An 18155-nucleotide genomic window follows, 5' to 3' on the forward strand; every position below is an offset into this window, starting at 1 on the left:
TCACAAAGTACACTGGTTATAGGTTATTATCACCTATATGAGGTGATAATACAGAGATGAGGAAAAAGAAGACAAAAGAACAATTTGCTCAAGAATAGCCCAATAGTAAGGAATAGAATAGAGGTTCTGATTCCACATCAAGTTCTTTTTCTATTGCACCATGCTGCCTTACCTGGGAGAAATGAATGCAGAAAAGTCAAGCAGATTGATAAAGTTTTCTTAACTAATTAGCATAGCAAATAAATGTTGGAATGTACCAATGGTCCCAATGGCCCCCTGACTCCACTTTGATTAAGTGTGTGCCCTGTTCTTATTTTACTCAGTATGGCTTTAGCTTTGATTGGCTTTTGTTTTGATACCCTGTTCTGGGGTTGTCTGACTTTTGGGCAGACACGTGATTTTCTTAACATAGTAAGTCAGCGTGCTGCAGGATGAAGATCACCAAATAAACAGAAGTGAACTTACATCCTTTTTTGAAATAATATTTGTATTAAGTACAAATCACTTGATGTTTGTTTCTAATGATGTAGTAGATAAGCAACACATCAGAAAAATGTTTCATGGAAATAATATTTCAAAATATATCTTAAAAGTTATTTTTGTTATATCCCCAAATTTACTTTTATTATGATCTTATAAAATGCCTCTTTTTAATCTTTGATTTAATTTTTTTGCCAGATTCTTGGATTACTTATCAGACCTGTGTGTGTCCAATACCACCGCTATACCCGTAACTCAAGAACTCATCTGTAAATTCATGCTGAGCCCAGGCAACGCAGACATTCTCATTCAAACGAAGTAAGTCCAGATAATGGGGGCATCTTCTTCTGTTCATTGTTTATAAACATTATGGTTCTGTATCACGTTAGTGAGCTTCTTAATAGAGTTTGTATGTATTCTTAATCTCAAGGCTGGTCTCAATGCAAATGGACAACCCCATAGAGAGTGCCATGCTTTCAGACGACATTGATGATGAAGAGGTTTGGCTGTACTGGATTGACAGCAACAAGGAGCCTCACGGCAAAGCTATCAGGCACCTTGCTCAGGAAGCCAAAGAAGGCACCAAAGCTGATTTGGAAGTTCTTACCTATTATAGGTAAAGTATTGTAGAGAATTGTCATTCTCAGTCTCACATGTTCATTGAAAGAGTCTGTGAAACCTCTAAAAAATCAGGTGTCCCTGGCTGGCATAGCTCAGTGGATTGAGCACGGGCTGTGAACCAAAGTGTTGCAAGTTTGTTTCCCAGTCAGGGTACATGCCTGGGTTGTAGGCCATGACCCCCAGCAACCGCACATTGATGTTTCTCTCTCTCTCTCTCCATCTCCCTCCCTTCCCTCTCTAAAATTAAATAAATAAAATCTTTAAAAAAATCAGGTGTCTATGAGGAAGAAATTTAAGAAGTCATTGTGAGTTTGATCCCTGGTTGGGGCATGTGTGGAAGGCAACCGATTGATGTTTCTCATATCAATGTTTCTCTCTCTCCCTCTCAAATCAGTGAAACAAATCCTTGGGTGAGGATTAAAACAAAAATAAAATAGTCACTACTAGGGTAGCTAAAATTTATAATATTATTTAAAATATTAAACATAAAGTTAACATCTGTGTTTCCACATATACCTCTTGCAATTTTCTGGTTTCCCAGGCATTTGGAATTGTTGGGGCTGTTGTGCAGCAAAAGTTTTTTTTTTTTCTCTATTACTGATTGGAGTTGGTGCCAATGAGGATCTAAGTAATGGAGTTGAGAGAGAGCCAGAACTAGAGCCAGAGAAGCTGAGCCAGCTGCAGGCATGGCCTCAGAAAGGGTTAGCCAAGTAGTTTATAGTATATGGTGCTTATAAATATGTGGAGACCTAGGGCTTAAGAGAAGCTGGTGTCTGTGGTTATGAAAGTCCAGCAGTGGCATGTGGCAGCGGAAGTTCTGGTGGTAGTTTCTGGTGGTCAGTGTGTCGTGAGCAAGAATCTCGCTGGCGTCTTTAAACTTATGGGATAACAACTAAGGCAGATGCTCTTGGGCCAAGTTGGGCCCAAATGACAGGAATCTGAGAAAGGCAGAGAAAGCCTCCTGTTCCCTGGTTTCTACTGCTCCAGCACCAAAGCCAAAGGCTAATTCTTGATCTCAGAGGCTGACGCATCCAAGTGTACTGATGCCATTTGGGTTGATCACATTTGGTTTGGGAATTGAGTGGATCTAAACCTAGAGTGTAGATGCTAGAACCGAGAGCTGAGTGGGACAAGGGAAAGTGGGGAGAGATGGCTTCAGGTGAGCTGTAACCCATGGTCTTCAGGGTCAGTGTATTTCCAATCCTCAGAAACCTAGAACAAAGACTCCAGTGGTTCTCCACCAGAGACATTTGCCAGAATCAGCAAAGGAAATTGCAGCTGAACCGACATGGAGACAATTTCATTTGTATAATTTAATTACTTAACCTACCCCCAACAGAGTTTGACTCCAGTACTTTTAGGAATATTGGTGTCATGAAGGTAGATACTGGCTCATACTTCTATATTTAAGAACTTTATGAAGATAAGACAAATAACATATGTTTGAAATTTTTAAGGTACCAGCTCAACCTCTTTGCAAGGATGTGCTTGGATCGCCAGTATCTGGCCATCAACCAGATTTCGACACAGCTGTCTGTCGATTTGATCCTGCGGTGCATGTCGGACGAGAGCCTGCCGTTTGACCTCCGAGCGTCGTTTTGTCGCCTCATGCTCCACATGCACGTCGACCGGGATCCCCAGGAGTCTGTGGTGCCTGTTCGCTATGCCAGGCTCTGGACAGAGATCCCCACAAAGATCACGATTCACGAGTATGTTTGGAAAAATTTCTCAAAGACTTTGCATTCTGTAGATGAAATAAAAAAACAAATGATATCAATTTTGAAATACAATACATAAAAAAGCACTTCTGTGTTCAAACTCAGGTGGTTATCTTCCAACTGCATATAAAATACTCTTTTGGGAGCATAAAATGACAACCCTGGATAATAAAAAACATCATCCTGGAAGCCAATTAACAGAAGTCATATTAATAATAGGCATACCAATTTGTTAAGTGCTTAATGTTGTGGTATACTCTCAGATAAGTGCTTTACATGTGTTACTTTTTGTCACAGTAGCCTCACTTTACAGGTGAGGGCACAACATCTACAAAGGTTAATTTTTCTACCTTGCTTAAGAAGCCAGGAAGTCAAAGTATGTATATTTTCCTATTTTTTAAATGATTGCAATCAATTTAACTTGCTTTCTATTCTGTCTTTGCAGATATGATTCTATAACAGACTGTTCCAGAAATGATATGAAGAGGAAATTTGCACTGACAATGGAATTTGTTGAGGAATACTTGAAAGAAGTTGTAAATCAGCCCTTTCCTTTTGGAGATAAAGAAAAGAACAAATTGACCTTTGAGGTATTTTTTTTTTTAAAGATTTTATTTATTTATTTTTAGAGAGGGAAGGGAGGGAGATAGAGAGAGAGGGAGAGAGAGAAACATCAATGTGAGGTTGCTGGGGATTCTGGCCTGCAACCCAGGAATGTACCCTGGCTGGAAATCGAACCTGGGACACTTTGGTTCCCGTGCTCAATCCACTGAGCTACGCCAGCCAGGGCTTACCTTTGAGGTATTTTGAAAAACTGTTCATTTGTGAAGTTACTCAGTTTTTCCTGTCAAAAATGAGATACATGGAATGTAAAGATTTTTTTCTCTACAATATTTAAGATGCTTTGGTAATTGGATATTTAGTTCGTGAAGGTATGATTCCCTCTGCCATTGATTAAAACATAGATTTGATGCTTTCATTATACTAGATGTCCAATGCAAAATATTTTATTTGTAATAAGCTACTGCTTTCCTTGATTTTTTTGAGTTTCATTCTATTTGTGTAAGCTTTGATGCATTTAATACATATTTATCGTATGTTTGGATACATTTTTCCATCTCCATGGAGGTAATGCATCTAGCTTCATTAAACTGAATTGAAACACCTCTTGTTATAATATCATTTTGGAGATATAGTGACAAAATTGTAGAGAAGATGCTGCTATTACCTGGTACCTGGTACCTGCTGTTGGTACCTGTGGGTATGTAACAAATTACCCCAATGTTAGCAGCCCAAAGCAACAAACATTTAGTACTTCAGAACTTCTGTGGGTCAGGGGTCTGAGAGGGCTTAGCTGTGGGGTCTGTTCATGACTGATGTGGGGTCAGGTTGCAAGCAGGTTATTGCCTGGCGGGGGCAGTCACTTGGGGTGATGATTGTTGGTGGCCATACTTTCTTGTTGGATGTTGACAAGGTAGCCTTGTCATAGGCTGTGTGTGTCCCTGTGGCACAGCATCTGCCTTCCGCTGCGGGGAGAGAGAGAGAGAGAGCCCAGCGTGGAAGTTGCAGTCTTCTATGACCTTATCTTGGAACTGGCATGCCATCCCTTCTGCAGTATTTCGTTTGTCACACAGATAACCCTGACACAGTGTGGAAGGGGACCATACAAAGTGAGCCATCTTGGAAGCTAGTGTGTCTTATAGTATCTGGAAGACCACAAAGCCAGCATAGGGAACATATATTTCTGGACAAATTTCATGAATAATATCCATTTATTAAAGTAATTCATTGCTGTAACCATTTATTAAGTGGTATCCTACTGACTTACATGAGTTAACATTTAGTTAAGAGGTAAATCACTCTAATGTAGACTTCTTTAATTCACCTTTATACACCTAAAGTCTTGTCTTCTTGCTTCCTTGGTGGACACCTCACCTTCTTGTCACGTGGGACTTCGATGAGGTTGACGAACTGGTCTTATTTTGACTTAGTTCTAAACTTGAATAAATCAGAGTTAGTGGTTACTTTTGCAATATTTAAATTCCTAGTTGTTAAGAATTAGAATGTTTAGAAATACCTGCACCAATTTAGATAATAAAAAGTCAAAGCTAATTTTAGTTCCTAATGTTTTTCTTTTCTTTTCTCCCTTACCCCATTTTTTTTATTAAGGTGGTCCACTTGGCTCGGAATCTTATATACTTTGGATTTTATAGTTTCAGCGAATTATTAAGGCTGACAAGAACGCTTCTGGCTATCCTCGATATTGTCCAGGTCCCCATGTCATCGTATTTTGAAAGATTAAGCAAATTTCAAGATGGAGGTAAGAAATTTTGAGAAGAGTTATATTCTTTTTGATACAGTTTGGAAGTGAGATATAAAACCAAACATACAGAGAAGTGGTTGTTAACATGCACCTAATAATACACGTGTACAAATAAAAAACAATCCAATGGTAGGACTAATAATACACTAGATTTGCAAACATGCTTCTTTATTCCTAATGCTAAAACTTTGAGAGATAAATTGATAAGGTTAATGAGTTCCATCTTTAGCAATGAACATATGGTCAAACCACTAGAAAAAATATTATGTGTTAAAAATAAAAACATCTTGGTATTTGCGATCATCCTGGTATGTGGCATATGCTAGCTATGCTGCATGGCAGGGTTTAGAAAAATGCCAAGAACAGGCCCACGAAGGGTCATACTGGAAAAACAGTGAAGGCAAAGCCAGTGTGGGAGGCAGTGAAGTGAGTAGGAATGGGCTTTTGAGTCGGAGTACCTGTGTTCAAGTCCTGCCTTTACCATTTATTAGGTGATGTACTTACCTTCTCTAAGAGTTCCTTTTCTCATATGAGATACGAAGATGATAATACTAGTATCTTCCTCACAGTTTCCCTGTGAGAATTAAATGAATGCATACAATATATTCAGAGTATCTGCAACAGTGCCTGCTCATAACGCAATACAATTTTGATGGTGATTGTCTTTATGTTGAGTGCCCCTGAGGTAGAGAATTGTTTACAGAAAGTATATTGCAGGGTGCATTCAGGGTATACACCTGTGAGGAAGTGAGGAGGATGGGATTGGGCAGACAGAAAAAGCTGACCCATGAAGCAGGTGCAACTGAGACCTCTGCTGATTCTATAGGGAGCTCTCTTGCATTAGGATGGCCCTTTGACGGATTAATTCAGGGGCTGAGTTTTGAATCCTTGCATCAGCCAGCTGTTGACTGCTGGCTCTGTCATGGAGGGGGGATGTAGTCTTGAGTAAGACAGGTCCCTTTGGGGAAGGGTCACTCTTAATGACAGCTGTGAGAAGTCACAGCCATGATTTGCAGCACCTAGGGGAAGAGACACCTCAGCTCTGAAGAGGGGGGTGGGTGGAACACAATGTATCCACTACAAATTCCACTACAAGATTTAAAAAGTAAAGCCAGAAATCTGAATTCAGATATAAGGAAGCAATGTCTGGTTAGGAATTATAAATGAGGGACCTCCAGGTATCTGAAGTAACTAACTGCCGCTGTCTGCATCTGAATTCCTTCTGTGTCTCCTACTGTATGACTGATAAGAAACAAATCAAACCACATAAATCCCTCGCCTTCAGCAGAACTGGAAGACAGAGGATAGCATAAACTTTAGTTTCTGTATGTAGAAAAGTAACATCAGTTTTCAATAGGGCTGTTACATGAGTTTTCACTGTAAATCTTTGTGAACAATTCAGGGTTTCTGGAAAAAAATTGTGTGGAAGGGAGAAGAGGGGATTCTGTGAAAATCATGCTCAGAAGAGTAAAGTGTATCCTAAGTGTGAACATACTGGCAGAGAATCAGGTAGATACAGAAACACGGAGTACAGAGAAAGGGACTTAACAATACTTTGGTAGCAGTGTGGGGAAAAACAGTTCTAGGGAGAAATGAGATTAAAAGTAAGGGAGGGGCACCCTTTGGAGTCTTGTTGGTGAAGGAAAAATAAGTAAAGTGGAGAAATCTAGAATACCACAAGATAAAATAAAACTGAAAATGGAAGGACATGTAACTTCTCTCCGGTCCTCATCCCCAAAGCCACTTTAAAGAAACCAGTCACTTTAAAGAAACCAGCACATCAGAGGGTGCTCTTGAACTCAAGATCTTGTAAACTGGCTCATACTGTCAATCTTGTCTAAGAAAGGACTAGATGTAATCAGTCTTTATTTATATGAGACTACTATAAGATCAAAATAGAATAAAGAATCAAAATATTTCAGTTGGTGGAAATTCCTCTTTGAAATGCAACTATGAAGCAGAAGAAAATGATAACACTCTAATTTGAATTAAATTTATCCTAACAAATATTGGGGTATGAAATCGTCTTGAATCACAAATTCAGAAACTAAGGTTAGAAATGAAACAAAACAAAACAAAACAAAACAAGAAGAAATGAAATTCAAGTTAATTGAACTTAGGAAAGAAACAGAATGAAATGGTCGACTTTATTTATTTATATTTTTAGAAATGCAGACTAAATTACAAGATGTCAAAGGGAGAATAGACCTGAACAAATGTTTAGTAAGTACTGTTGAGCAAGGCAAGTGAACAATGACGAGAATGTCAACGACATAAAGAAACAACTATAAAGGGTCAGAGAGGAAGTGGTTGAAATGGAAGAAAGACAAAGAAGAGCCATGGTGTGGAGAACTGGAGTCCCTGAAGAAGAACAAAATGTGGAACAGAACTGATATTAAAATTACAATAAAAAAAACCGTTCTGTAAATAAAAAGATAATCTGAATTCTACATGGTGAAATTGTCCAGAATGGTAATCTCCAAGACATAGAAGAATACAGCTATTACATATAGTGTATATTCAGAAAGAGGGTAAGAGGGAGAGAGGGCCACTTTGAAAACAAATGGAGAAAAAGCGAAAGGAAAGATGTTTTTTGGTATGATGCTTTAATAATCTACAGCTTGCTTTAAATCATTCTTAAAAAGTTAGGTGATCTTGACTTTTGGTCTCAGTGCTTATATTTTTCTTCCAGAGTTTGTCCATAAAGCAAGTATTTTCTTCCTCTGAAATTTTAAAAATCTTATATGTCCTGTCCATTGTTTAGTTCATGTCTGCTATCTAAGACACATTTTTACTTTTTAAAATACTTTATGATTACTATATGTTCTTGTGAGCTCCACTTACCTCTGGACATCTTAATTATTCTTTTAAATACCTGAGAAACACTAATGATTTCATTCAATAAGACTATATGGAGTAACTGTTGTATGCCATCACTGAGAGTAAGAAATGAACAAGATAAACCAAATTCTTAGCCACAGGGAGGACAGACAATTAATAAATAAATAAATAGGCAGGCCCCCTGTATCCTGCTGCCCACTGGGGGAGATAATCAGATAATAAACAAGTGAATATGACCCTGTAACATCAGATGACACTATGAAGCACAGTGAAGTAGGACAGCATGGAGAGTGATGGAGTCACAGAGCACTTATTTTTGTTAGAGTAGATTGAACAAGTCTCTAACCCATGGGCAGATACTTATATGCATCAAGGAGGAAAACCCTGAGGCAGAGTAAGCTTGGTTTGTGTGAGGAGCAGCAGAAGACCATTTGGGCCGAGGCAAAGTGAGGAGAAATCCCCATGTATACAGGGTCCAGCAGAAGTAACGCCTGCATGAGTGTGGTTGGCAGGGTAATAATGTGGGTGTAATTATTTATAGCTTTAATTTGAACATTTCACCTAAAATGTTGTATGGTGTGTTTGAGTATGACATTGGTATGTTACAGAATTACATGGTTATGAGTTTGTACTAAAGATAACATAATTAAAAAGGGGTGTTTTTATACTGGACCCTGTATATCGCATGAACCAAAACTCTGAGGTTTCTTTCTTCTGAGACTGGTATGTCAGCATCTCTTAATTTGGAGAAATGCATTTTCCTAATTTGTAGAAAAGGGTTGGTGGATTTTGACTCTATTTTTGGAATCTAAATGTGCTTTCCCCCTGTGGAGTATTGCATACCCATGAAAGTAATTTGAATGTAAGGATCATAGTTTTAACATCACTTTAATTTATTTTTTAAGATCACATCTCTTGATATGTACAAATTGGAGGGTGAATCATTTCTTTTTTACATATCTACGATTAGGTACATGATGTAAACTGAGAAAATATAGTTTGTTCTTAAGCATGATTTGATAACAATTATAACTGTACTGCAGGTGACACGTCTGAAAGAAGCTTTCTTAATTTCTTTGAACCCTAAAAGTCCTTGTTAAGGAGTCATTTTTTCTTTTACTAACATTAAATGCTTATTTAGTATATCACTAACTTGCATACATTTGGAAGTACAGTGCTTTTTTAGTAAAACATCCAAATCTAGGTTTCTTTGAAACATAGCTATACTTGCAAGACAAAAAATAAGGCACTGTGCTTTTTGTCAACAGTGCCTTGAGGTACATTTGAAAAAGTGACTATGAAGTTTTATTTTTATAACTATACAAAATAGGAAAGAATGTGCTTCACAGGGATACGTCATTTGCTTACAAAATTGCCAGTAATGCAAATGCATTGAGTTATGCATGGATTTCAGATTGTTTCGTAAAAAGTTTTTTTTTTAAAGTATCAATATAGAGAAATATATTCAGGGAGTTTAACTAACTTGCCTAAGATCCCTTAGTCAGTAAACGGCATTGCTAAGAATTAAAGTGCAAGAAATTAGTCTTTCCATCCTTTGTACCACTTGATTATTTATTTGTCCGATGAAATTATGTTTATTGAGGTTAGAACTTTGCTCATAAATTTTGTTCTTTTATTAGCTTTATTGTGGTGACACTGGTTAGTAGGGTCACATGGGCTTTGGGTGAACACTTCCGTGATACATGTTCCGTATATTCTCTGTTGTGCCCACTGCCCAAAGTCAGGTCATCTTCATAAATTTTAAAGTTAACACCCATGGAGAGCATCAGTCTTACAATATCTTCTTTGAGTAAACAAGATACAGAGTTTAAAACAAAGAAAGGGATGAAGCAACATCCTGTGCCTCTTGCTGTGGTACATACAACATCACCTATTTAATATTTCTGACAAAAATTCATAATCTAATCATGAGGAATTATCAGAGAAGTAGAAATTGTGGGATATTTAATAGAAAAACTGTCCTGAACGCAAAAAATGTCAAAGTCATAAAAGATGATGGCTGAGAAACACCCTGATTAAAGGAGATTAAAGAGATATGACAGCGAAATAGAGTATGTGATTGTGGATCAGGGAAAATATCATGTACAGAAGCATTACTGGCACAGTTGACTGTATATTATGTATTAGGTTATAGTATTATATCAGTTAGATTTCCTGAATACTAACAGTAGTGTGGTTATATGAGAGAATGTACTTGTTTTTAGCAAATGCATGCTGAAGAATTAAAGGTTAAAAGGCCACAATGTCTGGAATGAACCCCCAAATGCTGCAGGAAAGATCTATGTCCTGCATATATGTAGGGAGAGAGAGAGTGGGAGAGCAAGGGAGGGTGCAGATGTATCAGAATTTGTGACTCTACCAAATTCGGGCAGAGGGTATTACGGCAATTCCTTGTACGATTCTTGCAGCTCTTCCCATACATATACTTGAAAAGTATTCCAAAACAGAAAAGTTAGCAAGTTAAATAATTAGCCAATTAAGAAAATGATTTATTATATGATGACACTTCAAACTTAAAGCTTGATCCTATAGCTCTACTATAAGGTGTTATTATAGCTGAGTTCGATTGGACTATAATTTCCTAACAAAAGCTCTGTTAGACTCTATAAATCCTTAACAAAGGAAGCAAGAAAGAACGCATTTCTGGAATCTCCAAATGTGGAGACAGGATTGTCAGGCCTGGGAAAAATTCCGGTGGTACAGGGTGAGACGGAGGTTGATGCCAGAGAGGAAATCCCAGATTACGGGAAGCACTTGGGGAAACAACTCTTCTCTTCAAGGACAGCCGTGGAGCCTCTGCCGTGTTGCCACGTTACCATGCCCAGGGCCGTGTTGTCTTGGCTCTTTTATATCCACAGCATCTAGATCATATTTTCCAATTTCAGTGAAACTTTATTTTCAATTGGAATTCATGGGCAAAGCACACTTTTTAAAAAATAGGAAGTAATTTTGCAAGCATTCTTGCCAGACCAACCAGTTCCTTCAAGCAATACTAGCAGTTTTCTGCTACTGTGTCTGGAAAATTTTCTGTAGTAGAACCAGGTTTTTTTTCTTTCTTTTTTAAATTCTTCTGATCTACTTACCTCTTACTGATTCTGCTCCAGCTTAGGTGGGGTTGGGCATTCAGAGAAATGGGGCAGCTTAGACCTGGGAGCAGAAGAGGAGGCGTGCCTGGAAGGAAAAGGAGTCCTGGTTCGTGCTGGCCTCCATGGCCCCTGTCTGGAACCAGGTGGACACGTGCAGCCTTCATTTGTTTTTCTTGGAAATCCTGCAGGTTTCAATGTCCATGATTAGTCTTCAGAGTGATGGGGATAGCTGGCTTGGGAGGCGGCAATTACAGAAGTTTTTCTCTTCTGGGTGCTTGGGTACAGCGCAGCCCACCTCCATGCCTCTGTGAGTTGTCCTCCCTCTAGAGCCGGCTGGGGGTCAGAGTCAGGTCCCAGGCTGTGACTGCTCACCATCACAGTTGGCATGCTCAGCAGAAATTGCTGGGCTCAGAAGCAGCTTTTCATATTTCTGCCCTAGAAGTGGTCCATTCAGAAAATTATCCAGGCTCACTCACATGAAGACATGGGGAGTGGTCCTGCACAGGCCTTGCTGTAGTGAAGCAGAAGATTCTAATCTTCAGAAATCTCAATCCTTTCATTGTCTGTGCCTCTCTTGGGAAAAGATACTGTTTCCAAACAAATGTATGCACTCCTAACAGGCTATGTTTTTCTTTTCTTTTTTTTTTAAAGATTTTATTTATTTATTATTTTTAGAGAGGGAAGGGAGGAAGAAAGAGAGACAGAGAGAAACATCAATGTGCGGTTGCTGGGGGCTGTGACCCACAACCCAGGCATGTACCCTGACTGGGAATCGAACCTGTGACACTTTGGTTCGCAGCCTGCGCTCAATCCACTGACCTGTGCCAGCCAGGGTCCTACAGGCTATGTTGAATCAGTTTGCTTTGCCTAACACCTGTTATTTGCTCCCAGTGATTTAAGAGGCACAGGCTCCATTAGGTGGAATTGATCTTTGGGGTGGAAGGATTATGTCCAGCAGTGCTTCTCTTTGTCATGTATAGAAGGTAAAAGCAAATGTATATAATGGCTGGTAAACTGGGTACTTTCAATATACTTTTTAAAGTACATTCCATTGTAAAAATTACACATTTTTTTTTCTCTTTGTGGTTGCCAAAAGATAGGCAGTCTAAGGATCCACATTGTTGCTAACTAAGACCACTTTTTACAGCAGGGTACATACCTGTATTTTGTCCTATTGCACGGTCATTTGAATAGATGAGGACAAATGTGAATCTTACATAGGCTTTTAATGAGCCACATAACATGTTAACTCTGACTAGTGAGAGCATCATCTCCATTTGAACAGAGTGTAGAGCTTGACAGTGTCTGGACATGGTTTGGGTCTAATTCAGTTATTCTTTCAATATCCTTCAACTGATCTGTGTGTAGTTGGAGTGGAACTGGTGTGCAAATTTGAACCTGCAATGTGGAGTGATAAAGTCTTACCCGCCTTTGGTGACTTTTAGGCCTATTTAGGATATCTAGGTCACCATCATCATCTCCTTTCGCAGTTGTTTCCCTGCCCTTGAACTCACCACATATAAAAAGGCAATATCTCAGAAAACTGCTAAAAGACCAAATGAGCTAAATAGTTTCTTTCCATCTTCTATCATTTTGTTTTTCCACAACTCCAAATTCTTGAGAGTTTCTGTAGTTGAGCCCTAAAATATGGGTCTGTTCCCAGTTTGTTACTAGATGATCTCCTTTGTCAGTATACATGGGGTCTGTCCAGAAGGTATCCAGCCATGTAATATGAAAAATAGACACCTTTATTGAAGAAGACAGAAGATACAAGAAACACTGTGCATAGGACAACGATGACTCAGTCCCCTTCCCCTTCAAAGTAGGCACCTTGGGACCTCACACAGTCTCCCATTCTCCACCAGCAGCCCCATCATATTTTCCTGAATCTCATCAATGTTCTGAAATTTCTTCCCTTTCAAAGGTGATTTTAGTTTTGGGGAAAATCAGAATTCTCAGGGGGCAAAACTGAGCTGTAGGGGTGCTGAGTCATCTGGGTGATCTGAGGTTTTGCAAAAAGACTCTGCACAACACATGATGCATTAGTGGGTGCATTCTCGTGATGAAGCTCCAATCACCAGTTGCCTATAGCTGCAGCCTCTGAGTCATCCAAATAGTTTTCATGGAGGAATGTTCAAGCTTAATGCAAAATGTGATGGAGGTTCATTGCTCTACTCTCTCAGTCATTTTGAAGGTGTAAGTCACGCAGTACACATGCTCACTCAGTGATGTCTACCGCCCCCACTGACTGGTACAATGAAGTTGTCATTGTTCACACACACATTCTAGTCCACTCTCCTTGGCTGCTGGGTTACATTGATGCCCTGTAAACCATTCTTGTTATATCAACAATGGCTAGACTTTTTCCGTACAGATCTTATCGTATGTTATAATATTGAAAGTGGGAAACCACTTAAGAAAAAAATCAATGGAGAATTCCATTTACTTTTAGGATTTTCTTTCCTTTGAGGTTTAAGGTTTGGAGCTGAAGTACCTTAGCTTTTAGAGAGGAAGACAGAGGTAACCACAATATAAAATTATTATCCTGCCCTTAAAGTATTGAAGCTGCATGGGGTGACATGCAGCCCTGTGGGCCCAATCCAGGGTAGGAGAGAGATAGGGAGGGTAGGTAGTGAGAGGGACTTTGGACGTATGTATGTCCAGAAGCAAGCACCCTTTGCCCTAGGAGATTTGGGGAAGAGAGTAAGAGCATGCTAACTCTCCATCTAGGGGCAAAGAACCAGCTGCTTTTTCAATGAATTTTTTTACCTCGCCAGGGACCTCACATGGTCCACCTTCAGATGCTTTTTTTGGCAGCACAGTTGCTGTTAAAAAGAAGCAGGGAAATTGAGATGGGAGGTGGAGCAGAAACATTTCTTAATATTGTGATATGGGTAGGAAAGAAAGAAAATATATACAGGCAAAATATCTGCCAGAAAATGGTTTCTTCCTTTATAAAATTAAGAGGCATGTCTAAATATGATCTTTATAGTTACTTTCAGTTGAGAACTGTGATTCTTCGAAGATTAGTATGAAATTCTCGTTCACTCACTGAATGACATTGTTTTTAATGGGCACTGCAAAAACACCACTTTTAAGAGATATCCACTAAGCTTACCTCCTGGTTAGTAGCTGTGATTGCTCTGTGTAAAGACACCAGCTAGAATGCCTTGAAACCAAAAGCCTTAGTTCACTTAAAATATTGAGTATGTCACAAAAAAGCAAGTAGCCAAGAAGGGACTTACCTGGGTGCCAGGAAGGACTCTGAGGAGGTATATCTGTGGAGGTGGGAGATGAAAAAGAAGGTGTAGTGTCGATGGGCCTGCACGGAAGATGCAGGCAGCTTCATGTTAAGGACTCTTTAGTGTTCCTACTTCTCCTTTTAAGTTCTCACCTGCCTGAGCTCTTTTCAGGTCTTTATGAAGATTTCAAGTTTGCAGTAGAGTTCACGGTGCTCAACCGTTAGCAAGGTTTACTTATCGGGGAAAGATACTACATTTACCATTTTTCATTGAAAAATTTTTTCATTGATTTTTGGATTTAATTTTTCCCAATACCATTCTGCCTCTCAAAATTCTCATTTAGATGGTTTTCTCCCTGTTCTCCCTCATTTCTGCTTTCAGTGATGTCCCTTTGCTTTAGATAGAATTCTCTTATCTCCACTGTGTGTCCTGTTCCTCACACCTGGCTACTTCACTGGGGCTGTTCTCTTCTGCCCGCACCTTCTCTCTATCCAAATCATGTGCTTCTCATAAAGGATGCTTTAGTCTCAAAGAGGAGGCAAGAACAAGTGTGCTATCCTATCACAGCAGTAGGTTTTCTCTTGTCCCTTTGTGTGTATACAGTAGTCCCCCCTTACTCACAAGGCTTTGTTCCAAAGTCCACAGTGGATGGCCCCAAAGTATGTTTGGATAGTACCAAATCCTATATATGTATTTTTTTTCCTATATACCCATAACTTTTTCCTCCAAGGAAGCACTTAATGGCTTCTCTTTGGCATATCCAAATTGCCAGCATCATTACTCTTGTGCTTTGGGGCCATTCTTAAGTTAAATAAGTTACTTAAACTCAAGCGGTCAATACCGTGGCAATCAATCTGATGAGCAAGAAGGCTACAGCATGGAGACACTGGAAGAAGGGATGATTCACATCCTTGGAAGGATGGCAGGAGGTTTTATCATGCTACTCAGAATGACATGCAATTTCAAACTTGTGAATTGTTTATTTCTGTAATTTTCCATTTAATATTTTTGGACTATAGTTGACTGTGGTTGACTGTGGGTAACTGAAACTGTGGAAAGTACAACTGTGGATAAGCGTTGGGGGGGGGACTACCGTACTCTGTCAGGGGAACATGCTGTTTTCACAATGCCTTGAGATTATTTCATTGATTTTTAAATGACAACAATGATGACAACAGTCTCTTGGCAGCTCTAGAATTACTTATTGCAGGTTGTGTTCCCTAGGAAGCAGACTCTGAGATAGAGACTAGTAGAAGATTTCTTAGGGACAGCTGTTAGGATCAGCGCCAGTGGAATGGGAGTGAAAGAAGCAGGGGTGGGCAGAGTGAGAAATTGGGTTGTGATGCAGTCATACTGGAAGCTTCAGGAGGTCTTTCAGAGTCATCTCCCATTGGAATGAAGGGGCTGAGCCTTTATGCCCCACAGGCCTCCCTGTTCGAGGCAGCCATGTTCAGTCCAGTCCATCCTCATTAAGGGCTGACACGTGAGAGGGCTGTCCTCCAAGAAGCACTCACAGCAGCTGAGGCCGTTGTCCTCCTGTCCGACAAGGGAGTCTGGGTAGCACCGTCATAGGACCCATCAGAGGCATCTTCCAGAAAAGTACCATGGCTGGAATAGCTGTGGATCAAGATTAAGTCTCGTAGGAAATGGAGAATAGGAAGAAAAGTAACAATGACTTGAAGGCATTTAAAAGCCTAACAAAGTTCTAAACAGGAGAAAATTTTCTAGAATCTATCTACTTCCAAACACCCCAGAATCACTGGCCTCAGAGCCCTGCTTTAGGCAGCAAGTCTCTTCTGAACCCCTCTTCAGATGGTAAAGTGATGTGCTGATCTTCTGCATCTGGTTCTCTCGCCCGCTCTGTGCTCTGCGGACTGCACTGCTAAGTCCTTTCTGGGTTACTACATAATGTCTTTTACACACTTGTTTTTCTGCTTAAACTGTAAGTTTTAGGAAAAATGCCTGTGTCACTGTCAGGTTCTTTCTTAGTTATCAATAGTGCCTGAGGGGACCCCTCCCCGCTTTCTGGGATTAATTTTCTCTCTGCATAGCAAGACAGTTTCAGGCACATGATCTCCACTAGATCATGTTCTTTTAAAAAATCAAATGCATGTATAAAAATAGGTGAAAAATAACTGCTTTGTACTGAGTTTCTCCATGTGCCAGGCCAAGCATTTGGCAAAGGATTACTCTATCTAGCATACCTCTAGATCTTTTGCATATTTTTATCTTTAATCCTTATCATAACCCAGCAAGCTAGATATTATGGTCCCTTTTTGCCCAGGAAATAGGCTCTGTAGAGAGGTTAAATAACTTTGCCTATGACCATTCACCTTGCAGCTTGCAGAGCCAAATTTTGAATTCATATTTCTTTTCTTTTTTCCCCTTTTTATTTTTATTTTTTCCTTCCCTTTAAAAAAAACCCCTACAGCTCTACAGTTTATGTTCTTTATGCTATTGTCATACCGATTTCTAGATAGATGACTTCTTCATTTGCAAATACTGTTTTCTGCATGTTCCAAGTTCCCTAAGAAAGTGTACAAAACAATAGGCGTTTACTAAAGACTTTGATTTAACTTGAAGTGATGGTACAGGTCGGATCAAAAAGTTTTTAAACCAAGAATCATCCCTGCAGGAGTGGTTGTTTGGCTTGTCTCAGAAACAGACTTTCAGCCACAAGTCTCAAGAGTTTTACCATTTAAATATCTCTTGGAGGTGGATGTTCCTCTTCAGTCCTTGAAGTAGATGTCTGCCTGGGCCCCCTGGCTCTGTTCTGGCTCCTTCTCCACATTCCAGCATAAGGATCCTTCCACATCACACTCTCTACCTCTTTTACTTGCTGTCATCATCTCTAGAGAATAATACTCCTTTTTTTAAATTGGTACCCAAAGGGCTTCATAAATTGACTTAGATGTCTCTAGTTCTGTTTCTTGCTGATTCCCCTGTCATACTGAACAATTTTACTTCCTAGATACTTTTCTAGGTGCTGCTTCTGTATTTCATACATACTTTCATAACTTGCTTGTCATTAGGATGAACATATGTAAGTCATATGCCTTTTATGAATATACATGCATTCGAGGGGCCAAAATATTTACAGATCCTAATATTCCAAATACATATTTATGTCTTTCTTTTGTTACTTTTGTAATTGTTTTTATGTCTTTTTCCTAATAGATTTATGAAGGGCTTGTGACTCTTAGGGTTACTACCTAGATAATTCAATAATAAACATTTAAATTTATTGATGGAGAGAGCCAGAGAGGGGAGAAAAACTATGAAAAACAAGTTTTATTTATAGTTCTATAGCTGATTTGTCCCATGCCTAATATATTATTACATACATACCTGGCTTTCAAAATTATTGAGTGAAATGCACTTGATGAATTATGTAAATTATGTTTTATCATAAATATGTATGTGTTTGAATGACAAAAATGTTTTCTAGATCATGACATTCAAAATATATAATTATTTTTCTTTTATCAGTTATGAAATTTTACTGTGGCTTTCCAGACGTCCAGTGAAGGGGAGATAACCTGACAAATACCAGTGCAGATTAACATACTTCCTGGTATTTTGTTCCTGCAATTTTATTTTAGCACTTTTAGTGATTACTGTTATACCTTTCCAGTGATCTCTGATACACCATCTTAATAGAGTTACATGGCTCAGGTACTCACTTGTTAACTGTGTCAGTTAATAAACTTCAGAAGGACTCAATGAGTATGGTGGATGCACAATTACCATGTCACCGTAAGTCGTGAAGTGACTCTACAACTTCCTTATAGTTCTCTCAGTCTGGGGTTACACATGAAGTTTT

The 18155-nt window shown here is 39.1% G+C and overlaps 1 protein-coding gene across 1 annotated transcript in view; it reads left to right on the forward strand.

Moving 5' to 3' along the window:
* The window catches only part of ITPR2 (inositol 1,4,5-trisphosphate receptor type 2), a 436558-nt gene that overhangs the window by 141537 nt on the left and 276866 nt on the right, over positions 1-18155 (forward strand). Inside the window, exons 17-21 of the mRNA XM_045828972.1 lie at positions 679-798; positions 911-1096; positions 2559-2810; positions 3265-3409; positions 4989-5139. Coding sequence (XP_045684928.1) covers positions 679-798; positions 911-1096; positions 2559-2810; positions 3265-3409; positions 4989-5139 — 854 coding nt within the window. The remainder of the gene's footprint in view (positions 1-678; positions 799-910; positions 1097-2558; positions 2811-3264; positions 3410-4988; positions 5140-18155) is intronic.

Source organism: Phyllostomus hastatus, unplaced genomic scaffold (genome assembly GCF_019186645.2).
Source record: "Phyllostomus hastatus isolate PE091 unplaced genomic scaffold, TTU_PhHast_1.1 phas_scaffold_93, whole genome shotgun sequence".
Taxonomy (NCBI): Eukaryota; Metazoa; Chordata; class Mammalia; order Chiroptera; family Phyllostomidae; genus Phyllostomus; species Phyllostomus hastatus.